General features: G+C 52.7%; 7 protein-coding genes across 7 annotated transcripts; 2 read left to right on the top strand and 5 right to left on the bottom strand.

The window, feature by feature from the left end:
* Window positions 1-256: 256 nt before the first annotated feature.
* BDW74DRAFT_174465 (transcription factor domain-containing protein) lies at window positions 257-2,118 on the top strand (the record flags this gene model as incomplete). Its single annotated transcript, XM_073728042.1, has 5 exons — window positions 257-464; window positions 513-819; window positions 865-1,366; window positions 1,413-1,898; window positions 1,945-2,118. The coding sequence occupies 5 exons, from the start codon at window positions 257-259 to the stop codon at window positions 2,116-2,118; spliced, it is 1,677 nt and encodes a 558-aa protein (XP_073587986.1).
* Window positions 2,119-2,135: 17 nt separating this feature from the next.
* On the bottom strand, window positions 2,136-4,256 carry BDW74DRAFT_146269 (uncharacterized protein). The gene is made up of 5 exons (XM_073723314.1): window positions 3,936-4,256; window positions 3,821-3,863; window positions 3,290-3,745; window positions 2,671-3,213; window positions 2,136-2,596 (listed from the first exon to the last, which is right to left on the bottom strand). Exons 1-5 carry the CDS (start codon window positions 4,161-4,163, stop codon window positions 2,256-2,258), a joined length of 1,611 nt encoding a protein of 536 aa, XP_073587985.1. The 5' UTR covers window positions 4,164-4,256; the 3' UTR covers window positions 2,136-2,255.
* Window positions 4,257-4,796: 540 nt separating this feature from the next.
* On the bottom strand, window positions 4,797-6,163 carry BDW74DRAFT_174463 (uncharacterized protein; the record flags this gene model as incomplete). Its single annotated transcript, XM_073728041.1, has 3 exons — window positions 4,797-5,644; window positions 5,729-6,032; window positions 6,101-6,163. 3 exons carry the CDS (start codon window positions 6,161-6,163, stop codon window positions 4,797-4,799), a joined length of 1,215 nt encoding a protein of 404 aa, XP_073587984.1.
* Window positions 6,164-6,426: 263 nt separating this feature from the next.
* Window positions 6,427-8,279, top strand: BDW74DRAFT_187496 (uncharacterized protein; the record flags this gene model as incomplete). The annotated part of the gene is made up of 5 exons (XM_073731498.1): window positions 6,427-6,708; window positions 6,863-6,995; window positions 7,185-7,345; window positions 7,387-7,464; window positions 7,523-8,279. 5 exons carry the CDS (start codon window positions 6,427-6,429, stop codon window positions 8,147-8,149), a joined length of 1,281 nt encoding a protein of 426 aa, XP_073587983.1. The 3' UTR covers window positions 8,150-8,279.
* Window positions 8,280-9,698: 1,419 nt separating this feature from the next.
* BDW74DRAFT_174459 (WD40 repeat domain-containing protein) lies at window positions 9,699-10,913 on the bottom strand (the record flags this gene model as incomplete). Its single annotated transcript, XM_073728040.1, has 1 exon — window positions 9,699-10,913. One exon carries the CDS (start codon window positions 10,911-10,913, stop codon window positions 9,699-9,701), a length of 1,215 nt encoding a protein of 404 aa, XP_073587982.1.
* Window positions 10,914-12,867: 1,954 nt separating this feature from the next.
* BDW74DRAFT_174458 (uncharacterized protein) lies at window positions 12,868-13,733 on the bottom strand (the record flags this gene model as incomplete). The annotated part of the gene is made up of 2 exons (XM_073728039.1): window positions 12,868-13,055; window positions 13,181-13,733. 2 exons carry the CDS (start codon window positions 13,731-13,733, stop codon window positions 12,868-12,870), a joined length of 741 nt encoding a protein of 246 aa, XP_073587981.1.
* An 820-nt stretch (window positions 13,734-14,553) lies between these two features.
* BDW74DRAFT_146262 (F-actin-capping protein subunit alpha) lies at window positions 14,554-16,154 on the bottom strand. The gene is made up of 7 exons (XM_073723313.1): window positions 15,992-16,154; window positions 15,908-15,926; window positions 15,676-15,791; window positions 15,530-15,619; window positions 15,411-15,463; window positions 15,210-15,347; window positions 14,554-15,150 (listed from the first exon to the last, which is right to left on the bottom strand). Exons 1-7 carry the CDS (start codon window positions 16,046-16,048, stop codon window positions 14,802-14,804), a joined length of 822 nt encoding a protein of 273 aa, XP_073587980.1. The 5' UTR covers window positions 16,049-16,154; the 3' UTR covers window positions 14,554-14,801.
* Window positions 16,155-16,176: the final 22 nt, after the last annotated feature.

Genomic DNA, 16,176 nt, shown 5'->3' with positions numbered 1-16,176 from the left:
AGCGTACGTCTCAATGTGCTGGTACGGGGCATTGACTGGATATCAAGACTTAGTGCAAATAGGACGACCGAGATGAAATAATACGGGAGCAAATGGAAAAAGGAAAGATTGAAAAAAAGAAAGACAGCTGAGCGAGGAGCCGGAGGTTGGGGGAAATGGCTGGCTGGGTAGGATAGATGACCAAGTCCCTCAGTTCATTTTAAACCCAACGCTTAGCATCACCGCTGAGCAATCAACGCTGAGTTTTACTGCAACCATGGCCACTGAAGAGTCAACAAAGCACAGTTCACGTCAACAACCAGGCTCGGCCTGCGACGACTGCCGGAAGAGAAAACTGCGATGCGATAGACTGCAGCCCCAATGTGGTAACTGCGCCGAAGCTGGAATCCCCTGTTCAATCCGGACGACTCGTCCGCCGCGGGGGCCAAAGAAGGGACATTTGAGAATGCTGCGGCAGCAGATTGGTGAGTTATGCATGCTGTGATGACACGAAGCCGCTGAGACCGTGGCAGCTGTACTAGAATCCCGATTGGAGGAGCAGGAAAAATGTCTTGTTAAGGCTCGGGCGGGGGCAGACGCGAATCTGAGTAATCTGCAGATTAGTAGCAACAACAACAGCAACAGCACTTCCAGTAGTGAAGGTGAGCTTGAGACGGCTCAGGATCAAAAGTATGCGCTTTTCACCAGCCCGGTCGACATCACCACGTCCGAGATGCTATTAGCTCCCCTCGACGTCAACGCCACACTGGCATCAAGCCTCGAACACTTGGATAATATCCCTAGCAACATACAACTGACGGATATCGTGCAAGGAGATCTGTAAGTGCGGCCCCTGATAGAGCTTGCTTGATCTAATTCTCATAGCGACCAACTCTACTTTGATCGAGCACACCCGTTTGCCCCCATGATGCATCGCTGGCGATACACTTCATGGGCCAGACTACCGGACAAGGGACTTGCGCGAAGTTGCCTGCAAAACGCCATGTGGACTCTGGCTGCCTCGTTGTCGAGCCAATTCCAGTACCTGCGCGACGTTTTGCAGCGCGACACGCGGCGGATGTTGGCGCAGTTAGAAAACGGCGACAGCTCGCAAACATTTGAGATTGAGCATGTGCAGGCCTGGATACTGCTGGCGACGCACGACTTTATTTGTGGCCACCATCAGCGGGGGCTGCTCAGCGCGGGGCGGGCTTTTCGGTTCATCCAGTTGATGAGACTGTTCGAAATCGACAGTCCCAATTCGTCATTATCGCACAGTGACTTTATTGAGGTTGAGACAAGACGGAGGACGTTCTGGGCGGCGTACACCATGGATCGATTTATCAGTGTAAAGAACGGACTGCCGTTGACACTGAACGAGCAAGAAGTATCCGTCCTTTTCTTGTTGCGCTTTTCGTTCTAACTCGAGGTAGAATTGCTCCCGCCTCCCATGTCCAGAAGCCCAATTCCAAAGTGGAGAGCCCGTGATAATGAGCTTCTTGTCCGAAGTGATCGGTCAGTCCAGCTATGCGTTTGCGTCGCCCTTCACCGAGTGCGTCATTGTCGCGACCATTTGGGGTCGCAGTCTCTCGCATAAGCATCGGACTGCAGTAGAGCAGATTTATGGTAATGTGACACCTGAGTTTTGGAATCGCCACCGCTGGCTCGACGCGATTCTGCGCACTCGGATCAAGCTGCTGTCGCTGCAATACTCGTCACTGTCGGAAGCGATGGATCCCATGCTAATATTCGTTATTCTCATCGCCAACACTAACGTCCTATTCCTGTCGAATATTGTCGAGTCGTTGCCCCTGGCGCCGGACACAGAGCTCCTCAACGAGTACCGGGAGCACTCGAGGGCTGCGGCGGAGGAGATTCTCACCATGACCGAGACCCTGGTGGCACTGAACCGGTTTCAGGTATGTTCGTTTTGTCTCCACGCTGTGTGCCACTACTGACTGATAGGCCCATCCATTTATGCCGATCCCGCTGGCCCTCTGCGCCGAATTCAGCTTCTCTTATCCGGCGTTGAAGGACTCGTTTCAAGCGCGGGTGCTGGATGTGCTGCAGCGGCTGACGGATGTGAACAGCCTAGCACAGGTGTATCTCCCGCCAGGTACTACGGCTATAGAAATATAGAAATGAATATAGCGAGATAGATGATGAATGAGATCATGATGACCCTAGATGCAGAAATGAGATGATATGAGATGGAGGAGCGGAGAAGACAAGAGCTAGAGATAACTAAGCTGCCCACCTTCCTCCTTAGGCCGTCCTCACTTCTTCTCCTCGGCCAACACCAGAGTCAATCTTCCTCTCTCCAATCGCGGCACTCTCCCCTCGACCACTTCAGTGGTGAATCCGCCAGCACTGAGGAAATTATCCCCGTGTCTTTTGCGCAGGGCATTTAAGACCTCTGTGTTGCTCTCGTCCTCCACGAGCTTGCTCATTCTTCGAGGCTTCTTTGTTGGCTCCCCCCAGCCCAAAGGCTCATCATCAACAACAACGTCCTCGTTGCTCTCAAACTGTTCACGAAATGCCTCCAAGAAAAAGTCAAGTGTCTTAGAGAACTCGATCTTCGTAATGCCACCCGGTGTTTCGACTGTCCCTTGGATAACTGGCCATATATTAGCCAAATGTGCCAGATATTTACCCAACGCCAGAATGCTAGACATAGGTGGTGATACGTACCCGGTCCGAACAAGTTAAATGCGCGATCAAAGTTCCCTTCGCTGAGCCCATTCAGCACATCGACCCCCTGGTTCCGCATCTGTCTGTACGCGGCTAGTACGGCAAACAGGAACCATGAGTACGCTTGGCTGACTTTGGAAGTGTGCCATTTGGCCGCTGTTTCTTCGGATACGTCGCCTCTGATACTTGCTGCAATCGTGGTCGCCGCAGCGAGGCCGCCAGTCAGCGCGAGGTGCACACCGGACGAGAAGAACGGGTCAATGAAGCAGCCGGCATCGCCGACAATCCGCGCGTACGTAAAAGAATAACAGGTGCTGTGGTAGGAGTAGTCTGAGGCAGATTTGATCGGGGTCACTCTTTCAGAGGTACTGTTCTGGTGGAGAATGTCAGACAGCATCGGTGCGAGAATCAGCGCGTCCTCGAAATATGCTTCAAGACTTGCAGCCGTGCTCTTCTTCTCGGTTGCGATGGTTTGGTTTCGCACGACACCCACCGATGTCGTCCCGTTGTGCAAGGGAATGAGCCAGGCCCAGCCGCTCTCGTCTGCTTTGATGTTAGCACCTTTCACTGATAACTACTATCCTTTCCAGTGAGAAGGGAAGAGCCGGGGACTACTGACCACGCAGAGCCTCAAAAATAGGCGAGTTCTCCCTGATGGTGTTTCTGCCGTATTTGCCTGTGTTGCGGTAATAAGCCCAACTGGCGACGTTCTTCAGTGTCTTGTTAAATTGTCGGTTTTTGAGATACTTTGTCGCCAACAGGCCTGCACGCCCGGTTGCGTCTACGACGTAGTCAAAGCTGATTGTTCCTGCAAATTCTTCGTCTCTTCGAAGATACGATGCGGATACAGGGCGGCCAATCTGTGCATCGTTGGTGGTGGTGCTAGAGGCAGAGGAAGTGCTGGGGGCAGGGCTACGACTTAGACTACAGTCGAACTGAATCCCAGTCACCTTGACCCCGTCGAAGGTCCTCGCACCGCTTTTTTCGGCATGTCGAAAGAGCATCTCATCCGCTTCAGATCGGACCACGTTCCAGGTGTACCCTGTTGGTCCAGCGAAGGCGAGAAAGTCGGACCCTAAAAGAGCATATCACCCGTCAATGCAAGATACATCACAACGAATAAGGGGAGACAAGTACTGAAACGACGTACATCCCTCCCCTTTCTCTGGCGTCATTTTGAACGCAGCGCCGACCTACGCCAACGTGTATGTCAGCTGTCTAGCTAATCCCGGTACATGCGTCAAAGCCAGGACAGGTAGGTGTACCTTCTTGGTAAAGCCATGCTCATTAAACAAACTATCCGCCTCAATAAATCGCAGATAGTGTCGGAATGACGGCAGCATGCTTTCGCCGATATGGTAGCGCGGGAAGGACTCGGCTTCTAGCAAGACTGTATCGATGCCTTCGCGTGCCAGGACGGAGGCCGTGTAGGAGCCGCCAGGGCCGCCGCCAATGACCAGGACGGTGCATCTGGATGGAATTGATGTGGCCATGCTCTTGTCTTGCCGGCTGCTTGTTGATTTGAACTCGTGACGACGAAGGAATATGGAATCTGTCGAAAAGATCGAGTGGATCGGTGGTGGATATTTATAGGTAGGGCGCCCTGGTGTTGAATCGGTTCTTAGGAAGAGTATAGCGTGGTTCGCTTGCTTGCTTGAGCCTTGCTTAGGTGCTGGCAACTAGACGAGAGAGCCAACTAGCCTTGAGGACCGAGCGCAATCCCCCACTGAGGCTGTGCCAATAGATGCACTGTGCCCGCTCCATAATCAGCCTTGGGACTGCGGATAAGCGCCGAATTTCTCCGTTCCAGAAGCTGTACTACATCAGCGGAGTCGTTCTCTGCGGGCCGTCCTTATTCTATTCTTTTCCATTTAGAGGCATGCTTGGGTGCTTGCAAGTTTATCAATGGTAATGTGTTCGGGCTATGCTAGGCTAGGCAACAGCAGACTAAAGCTAGTTCTCTCATTGGCGGGTACAATGTAGTTGGACCACGCATGGTAAGACATGGACCCCCAGTATGAGGCTTATCACAGCCGGTGCCAACCGAGTCAATCAACCGCAAGCCACCAATCATAACCTGCAAGTACCTAACTCACAGGCTTACTGCACCAACAGGAAATATCAGTTCATTCCGCCCCAATGTCCAGCTCCGCCCTTAGCACTCCCTCAATCCTTCCCAGCGCGTTTTTCACCGTCTCAGCGCTGTAGTAAGCACTGTTATAGTCGATCCAGAGATAGAACTGCCCGCGAAAGGAATATGCATAAAGCAGCATCTGGCGCGTCAGCATGCTGACCCCGAACTCGAATTTTCTAACCACCGGCGTGGAGAGGTACTTGTTAACCACGCCCAGGCTGCTTAGGGTTGTGCCGCTGGGTGGTGGAGGCGCGGTTGCACCCGGCGGACGGGGAGGCAGATTGAGCAGGGCACGGGAGGCGCGGCGGTAGATCTCGCGGAGAGCGAGCGAGAAAGACTCGCTGGGCCAATTCTTGAAGTAGTGCGTTAGGGCTCGAGTGCTGAGTGCAAAGGATGCAGAACGGGAGACGGTAGGCGTGATGGTTGAGACGTAGGGGCGCATGGCCTGCGCAGCGGAATTTGAACCCTGCGAGGCTGAGGTCGAGATGTATGGGCGCGTATGCACGGACATGAGCGTTGCGAACTCTTCGCTGTCCTTGTTGTTGCTCAGGGCGAACAACGTTGCTGCGAGGGTAGCGTAGACAGCCACCGTGACAGTAATGCTGCGGGTACGGCAGGCGTTGATGAGTGCCGCCGAGGACGCTTCATCCCAAACTGCTCCCTGCCGCCCAGGACTACCCGGCGGAGTAGCTGAAGTTCCTTGGTATAGGACTCCCATGGTGCGCATGGCTTTCTGCTGAAAGTTGCTGGTGATGGTTTGCGCGGTCGCTTCGATGTCAGGCGTAGGGTGCGTCGGGCAGCCTGCGGCGTCTTCGAGGCATTTTGGGATCTTCTGCAGGTCTGGCTTCTAGTGCAAGGAGTCGACGTGGGATTCGACATCCGGGACCTGGTCGAGTATCTCGAGGAGTCGGTTCAACAACGTACAGCACCCCAGCGCATCGACGCGCCAGTGCGAGATGAGCAAGAGGACTTGCGCGGACTTTTCCAGGTAGATCAGGGTGGGCGGACCGCGAAGGGGATAGTTGGTTAGTATCTCGTCGAGCTGCTTGGTCCGCTCGACAAAGAAGGCCTGTGCTGCCCAGGCGTTGACATTGTCGGGGGTGGGGATCTGGTAGAGGACCTGGTCGAGGCCGGAGGGAGTGGGGGCCAACGCAGGGACCTCGAAGCGCAGCGCAGCGCTTTCCACGCCGCCCCCAGTTTGATGCTCTAGATGGGCTGAGTAAGGGTACTGAGGGCGTAGAGGCCCCAGTGCTCATGGCCTCACTGGGCAAATAGCGTCGAGTGAAACCGGTAGACCTTCTCGGGGCCGCCGAGTTCGTGGCTAAGGATGTCGCTGGTAGAAGTCTGGATCCAGGGCATGTTTCTGTTGGACATGGACACGGACTTGCAAATTGGATGCGGCACCGGTCTGGTGGCAGCTGGCCTATAATATAAACATAACGACAGGTGCTCCTGCTATTCGGTTCCAACTCCGCTGAGAAAGTCCGATCGATGTTGCACCGGCTGCAGCAGGCGATCGCCCATGCGCTGACGTGGGGAGAGGAAATTCTGGCGTTAGCAATATAAATAAGCGCAGAGTAGACCTGCGGTAGCTTACCTATTTGTTCTTATTGACCACGGCCATGGCTGCTCTCCGTGCCCTTGTCCTGTCTCTGACCCTGACTCTGACTCTGGGTCTTGCCTGGGCTGCTCCTGCCCCTCAAACTGCACCAGATCCCCCTGACAGTGACAGTGACATCGATATCAATGAGATCTTCAGGGACTCTCTTTCCTCAGGTGCCCGCATCTTCCTCCCCGATGACCCCGAGTACACCGCCCAGATCACCCAGCGCTGGTCGACCTACAACAGCCCATCCTTCATCGCCGCCATCAAGCCTGCTACAGAGAAAGATGCACAGACTATTGTACGTATCGCTACAGTACCAGCTATACGGTGCCTTGCGCATTCGATCTAGCCTGCCCTGTCTGTGGTTGTAGGTCCGCCTTAACAACAACTCTCTCCTCTTCCTCGCCACCGGCGGTGGTCACGCAGCAGGAACTGGCTACTAGAGCGTGCAGAATGTCATCGATATCGATTTGGGCAACTTCAACACCACGGACTTGGACACGGAGGCAAACACGTTCACGGTCGGTGGCGCAACGGTCATCTCGCAAATCTACCAGCCCCTCTACGATGCCGGAAAGGAACTGCGTGTGTCTTCCATTTCCTGCCTTCTTTCCATATTTCACGCAAGAGAAGCCCTGACAGAATAGACTGGCAGAAACCGGAAACGCGCCCTGCGTCAACGTCGTCGGCGCTACCATTGGTGCGGGTGTCGGCCCTTTCCAAGGCCTCCACGGACTGATCATCGATGCCTGCTATCGGTGCATCTTGTAACAGCATCCGGCGACCTGCTGACCGTCTCAGATGCGGAAAACAGCGACCTTTTCTGGGCGATCCGCGGGGCCGCTGCAAACTTCGGAATCATCACGCAGGCGACGTACCGGGTCCACAACGCCACGAATAGCGGGCAGGTCGTCAACGCGGACTTTACATACTCGGTCGAGGCGAATTACTCGCTTTTTATCGAACTATGAGGCAGTGGGATGATGAGGATAGCGGAGATGGGCTGCCGCCGCAGATGTCGCTGGCAATTGCAGGGAGTATTGCGAATGGATCAGTATGTCCCTAGCTCTCGCTGAGCATCTTGCCGGTAGCTAACGGTATATGTGGTGAAGGCTTCGATAGCCGCCTCCATTCAATTCTTCGGTCCCCTCTCAGACGCCCAGCCCTACATCGACACCTTCCTCGACCTCAACCCAACTAGAAACCAAACCATCATCGTCCCTTGGCCGGAACTTTCATCAGCAGCCAGTTTTGGACGCGGCAATGCCTCGTGCGCCCGTGGGGGGCACCTTCTCCCCTACGGCGTGGGCTTCAACGCAACCAACGCCTCCGCCTTGTCGGATGGCTTTGCGGCCATGGCTGACTTTGGCGCCGATAATATCTGGTACCGCGGGTCTTTTGTCGTGCAGCGGTGGAGCTCTGCTGCGGCGCGGGCGGTCCCAGAGAGTGAACGTGCCGTGTATCCATGGCGCGATATCAAGTTTCAGGTGCTGATTTCGCATATTGCGCCAAATGCGAGCTATGATGATGACATTGAGGAATTTGCGGGTCCAGCTAGGGATAGGCTGTATGATGCGAGTGGGTTTGAGCAGCCTCAGACGTACGTAAACTACGGCCATGGCGACGAGGGTCCGGAGGTGTGGTGGGGAGACAATCTGCCGCGTCTGAGCGCGTTGAAAAGGGAGTGGGATCCAGAGGGTATCTTTGGGGCGGGCAACCCGGTGCCGTTGGATGCCTGAAACATCCGCGTATAATCTACTCTCTCTTTGATAAAGCGATCTATTTCAGTTAGCTCTGGTTTAAAAACCTTGATATGTCCGTCACCAGGCGCAGTAGCTAGGTACCGAGCAGCCAGCGCGAACCAAGAAGGACGGAAATTTCTACTTATCATCACCAAATTTTTAGTGGGCTCCTACTACCCATCCTCATTTTAGGTATCGCTATAGAGTAATCACCAAGGTCGATTATGTAGATCAAGACACAATAAGACAGGGAACGAAACTCCGAAGAGAAATCCCGAATCCCTGCCGCCACTGCCAGGTCCCAAGTTCTGAGAGCCAATCCCGAAACCTCCGGAGGGCCCTTGAAGTCCACAAGCTAGATGCCACTAGGGCATTATCACAGTCGTTATCACTATCACAGTGCATAGGGCAGACGCGGCGCACTTCACTCCAACACTCGGCGGATCGCGGGTCTCTCGGAATGAAATTTCCAGCACTCCGCCAACGAGGACGGAATCCCGCTCCGTCCGGACAGATCCCCATCTGTCTTATCTCTTTTCTTTCTTTTCTTTCTTTTCCCTTCCTTAATCGGCGATTCGGCGATCGGTTGGTTGATTGGCTGGAACTTGGCAGTGTTGCAGTGATACCAAAGGCGGCATGGTCACCCATGTACACATCGAGCAAGTGCCAAAATCCCAGTCCCTGTAACATCTCTCATCGAGAGGGCTTAATGGATTATTGGCACCGAGAAGACCTATGAGATAACTTCCACAAGCTCTGGCCTGTGACAGGTCAAGTTGCGTAGACACTAGACCTCGGTGTAAGGTGCAGGCGGACCAGCCCCACCTAAGCCCTAACTCCGTCAGCACTGCACCACTTGCACTCGGCAACCAGTCCGGAGAGAACGAGCAGCTCTTTCGTCCGCAAGGCTAATAGGCGCTCGGATCCAGGAGGAATCGTGTCTCACTGGTGTTCGCGAACTTGTAAGGTGCTCGTCTAGCGCCTTGTGAGTTGCACCAACATGGGGAGTTGGGGCACGCCAGACCTATGCCTCATCTCTGAGTCTAGTTGCTGTTCTAGGCCACAGGGCTCTTGCATCGCCTGCTAGGCCTACAGCAGAGACCGTCTGACCCATACACTAGTTATACGTTGAATCTAACAAAGCAAACTCTTCCCGACGAGTGCCCCAGACCAAGGATATTATTCCTAACCCTGGCACAAAAATAGCTTGCTGGCCGATACTCATCCCGAACCCAGCATACCTTCTCGCCACGAAGGGTAATCCACCGATCCTTCAGTGAGATGGTCGCAGTCTCTTCGAAGGCCGAGTAGGAGGTACGTTCGTGTTCATCGTTCGCCTTCGTAAACCATGCTTGCTTCTCCGTAGACGCGAGCTGGATCTTCAGGTATAAACCGTTCTCGTCAAACTTCAGCTCGAGAACTAACCCTTTCTTCCTTGCTGTAATCTGGAGGGGGTTTGTATATTGATCACTTGGCATACTTGTACTGTTTGCACAGAACGCCAGGACTCTTGTACTAGAGAAGAATTTGACAGACCAAGCCACGTCTAGACATTTTTCGCCATGAGAGTCTCCTGACACGAGCCTGTAAATGTATCCCAAATGCATACAGTGCCTTCGTTTGAGGAACTGGCTAAGAGGCGGCCGTTGGGCGAGAAATTTATCGAGTCCACAGGGCGCGAGTTGGCAGACATGCCGATGGGGGGGTTGATAGTATGCTGGAGCGAGCCCGTGTTTATATCCCATAGTTTGATGGCCTTTTTCGAGATCGATGCTAGGAGTCGGCCATCCGGAGAAAAAATGAGATCATTCACCCACCCTTGGTGATTCATAGTGTGCTGCAGGGAACTGGTCATCGGATCCCAAATCAGAATTTCTCCGTCCTGGGACGAAGAAGCGGCAAGTTGCCCGTCGGTGGAGAATGCTACGGAAGTTACTTCATTGGCATGGGAGTCTTTCAGCGTCTGTTGCTGTATACTCGCGGCAGTATTCGTGTTCCAGAGTCGAATAGTCTGATCATCCGAACCAGAGGCCAAGACTTGTCCGTCGGGAGAGAAGCATAATGATTGTACTGTAGCTGAATGACCCCTAATAGTGTGCTGTAAGGAGCCTGTACTAGTTTTCCAGAAATTGACGGTTCTATCGGTCGAGGCAGATGCCAGGATTTGTCCATCTGGGGAGAATGATATAGCCTCAACTGACCCTGAGTGGCCTTGGAGATTTTCCCGCAAGGATCCAGTGGCTACATCCCAAAGCTTGACCGTGGCATTCAGTGAGCCTGATGCTAGAATTTGATCGTCGGGCGAGAATACCACGGAGAAAACTGTGTTTGCGTGCTCCGCATAGTAGTCATATAGTTGCTCCTCGAGGCTCGAGTAGATTCGGCTCTCGCCGAAATTTTCGGATTGCCAGGCCCAAGGCGTATGGTCTTCGAGGTTCCGATTTAGGGAGCCTGTCGTAAGATCCCAAACTTTTATCGAGTTATCGCCTGAGCCGGATGCCAGGAGTCGACCGCTGGAAGAAAAGGCCACCGAATAGATAGAATCTGTATGACCACTAAGAGTCTGCTGCAAGGAGCCCGTAGTGGTATCCCACAGCTTTATGGTGTTGTCGTGCGAGCTAGATGCTATGATGTGACCATTAGGTGAGAACGCCACTGAGGTAACAAAATCTGTATGACTTTCAAATGTCTTCTGCAAGGCACCTGTTGTAGTATCCCATAGCCTAACTGTTTTATCACGCGAGCCGGACGCTAGCAGCATGCTATCAGGAGAGAATGCTACCGAGGATACCTCTTCTAAATGACCCTTGAGCGTCTGTTGTAATGAGACTATTGTGGCATCAGACACATTCCATAGCTTGACTGTCGCATCCCCGGAGCCGAATGCCAGTAGTTGGTCATTCGGAGAGAACTTCACGGAGCGAACCGAGCCTGAAACCCCATTCAGAGTCTGTATGTCTGCACCCCATGTCTCTTGGGTCTTCGGTTATGTATCGATCCAACTCGGTAGCTCATGGCTGAACTCATGGCGTATAATGGATGTCCTTGGTGCAAAAACGAGCCCTGTGCAATAGAGCTGAAGGGGCACTGTATTAGCGATCTGCCAGTTCTTTTGCGTAAATTGCTTTGCGTCACGCAGAAACTGTAACATTTCATCGTCTTCACTACTCTGTACTACTTAGAATTGGAGTTCCCGTGGCTCACAGTAGAGCTAAGCTTACCTGGATGAATGTCTGTATCTCTTCGACATTTCTCATAACTTCCCATGCGTGACCCATAATGCACATCGCTTCCATTCAGTGTAGGAAGTGATGTTTCAAAAATTCAAAGGCCTTCGGAATCAGCAGATTCGGTTCCTTGCTCAGCACTAAATGCCGTACCCAGTAGCGACACGAGTATTGTAGCTCTGCTGGAATATGACGTGATATGACCTGGGAGTCCATGCGGCCGCGGCCAGTCCCATCGCCGGGAAGTCCACAGATATTGCATTTCAACAGTTGACAGACTGAGAGACATCTTTGCGTCAGTCGTTGGTGCATTTCCTTCTCATCAACCCCTAGCGGTGTCTTCTCATGTGTCTCTGGATTAAGGAGAAAGTTTGGAAACGACAAATGAAACACCTGCACTGGCCGTGTCTGGTCTTCCGGTACATGAAGCACAGAATGGAGTGAGTCCAATCTCAAGCCAATGACACTTTCAGAGATGTTGAGAAGCTTCGAAAGCGTAAGCACCGAAAGAGGGGTTTCCAGCACCACAATCGTTCCAACAACGTCGTGGAATTCTTGGATAAGGCGCTGTTTCCTCATCCCTGTTTGGTGCTTGAGAAGTCGATGCAGCACGGGTAGATATGTCCTGTCTAGCTGGGAATCCTGTCCGTGGCTCCGGTCCATGAGGATTTCTCGCAGACTCTCAACAGGATCCCACTGCGGGTCCTCCAAAATGCGGCATACCGTAACAGCAAAGATAAATAACGGAACTTATAGGCTCACAAGAGCTCGAAAATCTCTATCGTGGGGCCACGAATGAGGAACTAGTTGTTTTTTTCTGACCTCCGACAATCGATATTCCAGATACATAGATATGTCCTTTCGGGTAGTCTCTTCAGGTATTCTGTGCAGAGCCAGATGCTGGTAATTATGGTTGGCAATCTCCGAGAATCCTAGCCGAATGGGCACCTCAGGCCTGCTGGTCAGGTATATCCTAATGGTTGGGTTCTTTATTTGCCTTAGCGTGGGCAGTAACTGCAGAAGAACTTGAATGTCTTCATCCGCTTCGCACTCGTCTAATGCGTCAATCATCATGACCAGCGGCGAGGAATGGTGCGTTAACTGATCCATGGTTAATAGAGGTTCCAAGAGCAGTTTTCCGAACTGGACTTTGAGCATTCTTGTTGCAATACTGGGGTCGTCTTGGATTGCTTTACGCACACCAGGTAATAGCTCAGGCAGCCTGAGCAGCAATTGTCTCGTGATAGCTGGAACGAGCTTCATGGCACTTGCCCGATCTGTTTGCCCCCTTTTGAAGAAGAAGCTCGCCCCTGGCTTATTGCGTTCTGTAAGTAGCTTTGCGGCAGTTTGGGAAATGGTGGACTTTCCTGTCCCTGCCATCCCGTTTAGCCAAAAAATACATTTCGCCTCGGAATGGGAAGATGCCGCCCAGCTAACAATGTTGGAAAGGAGTTCTATTCTGGTGCCCTCCAGACAAAAGCCTTCGTGTTAATCCAAGTAGGAGTCAAACTCTGCCTCAGGGACAATCGGCAGCCTCTCGAGATTTAGGGTCTGGTCAATGCGGTCTGCGGTTTGAACGACATGATCGACGAGCGGCTTGAGACTGTCTATGATCCGCCACTCGGCTTCCACCTGCTGTGGAGGAATTCGATGTAAAAGGTCCTTGGCATACGCAGCTGCGACCATAGCAGCGTACCCTTGCCATTCCTTGTTCTTATGGGAATCAGAATAGTCACAGATGCCGCGAATTACAAGACAAGGGAAGTGATTCATCAATCCGGCTGCCTCCATCTCGAAGCACAGAATGTCTTCTCTGAGGCCAATCTGTCGCGGATCAGAGCATCTTTCATCAGTTGGTTGGCTGAGGCGATCAGGCCGTAGTGAATCGCGGGATCATCATCGTCTTCGGTACGTGGACTGCGCAGGACTAAGCTGCTTATATCGTTTCCACAGACCATGTCGCAGGATGATGTAGAGTCGGGAGGATGAACAATTTCATTTCTATAGAGCCGGTCGCGACCTTGATCGAGGCGCTTGTAGTGTTTGCGTAATCGGGGTTCGTTTTCCAAGACCTTATCAATGGCATCTTCAAGTTGATGGCCTTCGGTTTCGTACAGGGCCTGAAGTCCGCTTGCCGCGGCACGTAGAATGGTAGGGGGCTGATCCAAGAAGCCCGTGAATTGGAGACTTTGCTCCTGAGTGGTCTTCTGGAAATCGTACTGCAACACACCACCTTGGCCGTTACGGGGAATGCTGACCACAACGTCTCCGAGGCGGATATCATGTTTTGGACTTGGTGCGCCGCCTCCAATACCGACCATCAAACCGATTCTAATGTTCGGAAAGCTGTGCATCATGTCTTCTGCCACGCGTGCTGCCGAGGAGGTACCATATTCTCCCAACGGCAAAACAGCGATGACCACTTTATGCCTCCCAATCGTTCCCAATGTATAGTCGTTCTTGTTGGAGGGCGGTGAATGGCCTGGTCCTGCATGTCTCTCATCGAGGAATGCCTGTGCAGCGACGTACTCTGTGGTAACGGCACAAATCCAGCCCACGGTATACTATTTAGGATCTGACATGTTTTGGTCCTTCTGCGTCAAATTGTTGACTATTAGGTGCCTTGAAGTAGATTAGCTTAGGTGCTGAAAGGGCGAGAACTGTATCATCCAGGCTCACAATCACTTTGTATATTACAGAAAACGTAAGATGGCGGGGTAGCGAGATTTTGCGCGGGCCTAAGGCTGACTGGTGGCCCCGTTACACAATGAGCTCGTGCTTCATGCTGTAGCTGTGATTCTCGAAAGCTGTTACGGTTTGCTCGTACTTTGTCGGACTACGGTCGTTGGAGAGTGTAAAGATGCCAGTATCGCCTTCGACGGCTGTAGAGTTCCTGATCGGACAGGCAAAGGTTGAGGAGGAGCAGGGTATCTTAACCTAGTGGGACACTGTTGCCGCGTTGTGGTTTGGCTGGATATTGGGGGAGAGGCCATGATTTCGCTGTTGCTAACTTGTTGTGGGTGGGTGGAAAAGAGTCTGGAGAAAAGTAGGCAAGGCGCTCTCATGTTGGGAGATTGAGGTCGATTGCATTTTGGCATTGCGGCATAAAGAAATGGCATTAGGGTAGTAATATCGAGCATTGTGTCGGGAGTTGGGCAAAGCGATGTTGGTGGAGCAGACAGAAGGATGCCTCCCCAACCTTCTCAGAGCGAGCAATGGCTCCTTCCTCCACAGTATGCCCGGCACGACTCGTTTCCCGGTGTTTTTTAGGAGTCTCCATTAACCACCGACGGCCTAAAGAAATACAATTACAGTGGTTGAAAAAAACCTTCACGAGAGTATGGTATATTATATGGTCAGAAGAAATCAGTGATAAGCAGGCCTTAAAGAGTACAAGCAGAGAACGGCGCTTGACCACCAACCTACCGCCCCTTTCCACCAGAGATATCCTGTCCGAGCCGGTATCCACCAACCTTCTCCCACTCGACCTTCTGCCTCGTGATGGGGAGCTGTCGCCGCAAGGACTTGAAGGCGCCCTCGGCCATCTGACCGAACGCCTTGTTCAGTTCCTCCTGGTAGTTCCGCTCTGCAGCCGCGATGCGCGAGATGATGGTCTCGGCGCTGGCATTTGGTACGGAGATGTTGATTGGCTTTGTGGTGTTCAGAGAGACATTTCCGTCCTCGTAGTAGTGCACGTCGACGTGGATCTTGCCCGTCACGGTGGTAGAGTCGCCCGCAGGGATCTGGTAGATAGAGCGGAACCGGCCGTTCCTAAACGCCAACGTGTCAAAGACTGCCATTGTTCTTTTTTCCGGAGCGCGTTTGCTTACCAGAAGTTGTTCGGAGAGTAGCGGTTAGCGACGAGTAAAATGGCAATAGCCGAGTCGTTCTCAATTGGGTATACGCCGTACGAAGAGGACGGGTAGTGCTCGCGAGCATGCGCCCCCAATGCCTTGAGCAGCGATTTGCTAGGAACATCAGCATACGTCTCCAACCTCAATAAACAGGTTCCGTGTCACCATCACACTCACATCAGGTCCGCATTCTGTGAGTCCAAAACATACGACTGCGCCGCCGAAGCGTTCTATACCGCCAAGGTCCATTGTCAGCACACCGTCGGTTTCAACCCCGCGATACCGGTGATCCTCACTTGCGTAACGTGGTCAACTTCAAACGACGTCTGGCTTTCCACATCAAAGTATCGGTTGCCTTCAAGCTTGTTGAATTCAGAGACAATGACCTGCCACCACGGAGATCAGTTATGACGCTGTCATAGATCGAGTTCCAGTGACGCACCTCCTGACTGGCTCCGGGAAGCTTCACTGTCGCCAGCTGTGACTCGTTGTATCGTTCGAATGCGGGGGCGAGTGATGGGATGATGTCGCCCTCGTCGGAGGTAAGGGTTTTGATATCTGGAATCAGGAGGAATAATGTTTAGCGATAGCTCCGGAGGGCTGACGTTGCGGATCGGAAGAGGTATGTCGGAGAGAGGCAGGCCAAGGGGACGGAAAGAGATCGGTGGTAATACCGGAAACTACATCAGCCAGCTGCACGGGTACATGTTAGCTGCTCGTCCGAATGCATATGTAATTGGGTTCTCGTGGTGATGTACCTCGCCTGGCGGGGCACCCTCAATGAACGAGGATGCAAGCTCGACGGTCGACGCCATTGGGATAATTCAATTCAGTAGTGGGCAAAGAGTTGAGAGGTCTATTATTGACAATAGGCAAGCAGTATAGTGAATTAATCACAGGATTGTACCTAGGAAATAAGAGCTGGCGCGGGGAGTGAGGAGAA

This window comes from Aspergillus multicolor, assembly GCF_047715735.1.
Source record: "Aspergillus multicolor strain CBS 133.54 unplaced genomic scaffold BDW74scaffold_3, whole genome shotgun sequence".
Lineage (NCBI taxonomy): Eukaryota > Fungi > Ascomycota > Eurotiomycetes > Eurotiales > Aspergillaceae > Aspergillus > Aspergillus multicolor.
The sequence above is the reverse complement of the archived record's forward strand: the minus strand, read 5'-3'. Positions and strand labels throughout refer to the sequence as shown.

Coding starts and splice junctions, on each gene's coding strand:
- BDW74DRAFT_146269 (XM_073723314.1), bottom strand. CDS start 4,163: ATGGCCACATCAATTCCATCCAGATGCACCGTCCTGGTCATTGGCGGC. Junction 3,864..3,935: donor AGCATGGCTTTACCAAGAAG/GTACACCTACCT, acceptor ACGTTGGCGTAG/GTCGGCGCTGCGTTCAAAAT. Junction 2,597..2,670: donor ATTTAACTTGTTCGGACCGG/GTACGTATCACC, acceptor ATATATGGCCAG/TTATCCAAGGGACAGTCGAA.
- BDW74DRAFT_146262 (XM_073723313.1), bottom strand. CDS start 16,048: ATGGCGTCGACCGTCGAGCTTGCATCCTCGTTCATTGAGGGTGCCCCG. Junction 15,348..15,410: donor TCACAGAATGCGGACCTGAT/GTGAGTGTGATG, acceptor TGATGTTCCTAG/CAAATCGCTGCTCAAGGCAT. Junction 15,151..15,209: donor TACTCTCCGAACAACTTCTG/GTAAGCAAACGC, acceptor GTTGGCGTTTAG/GAACGGCCGGTTCCGCTCTA.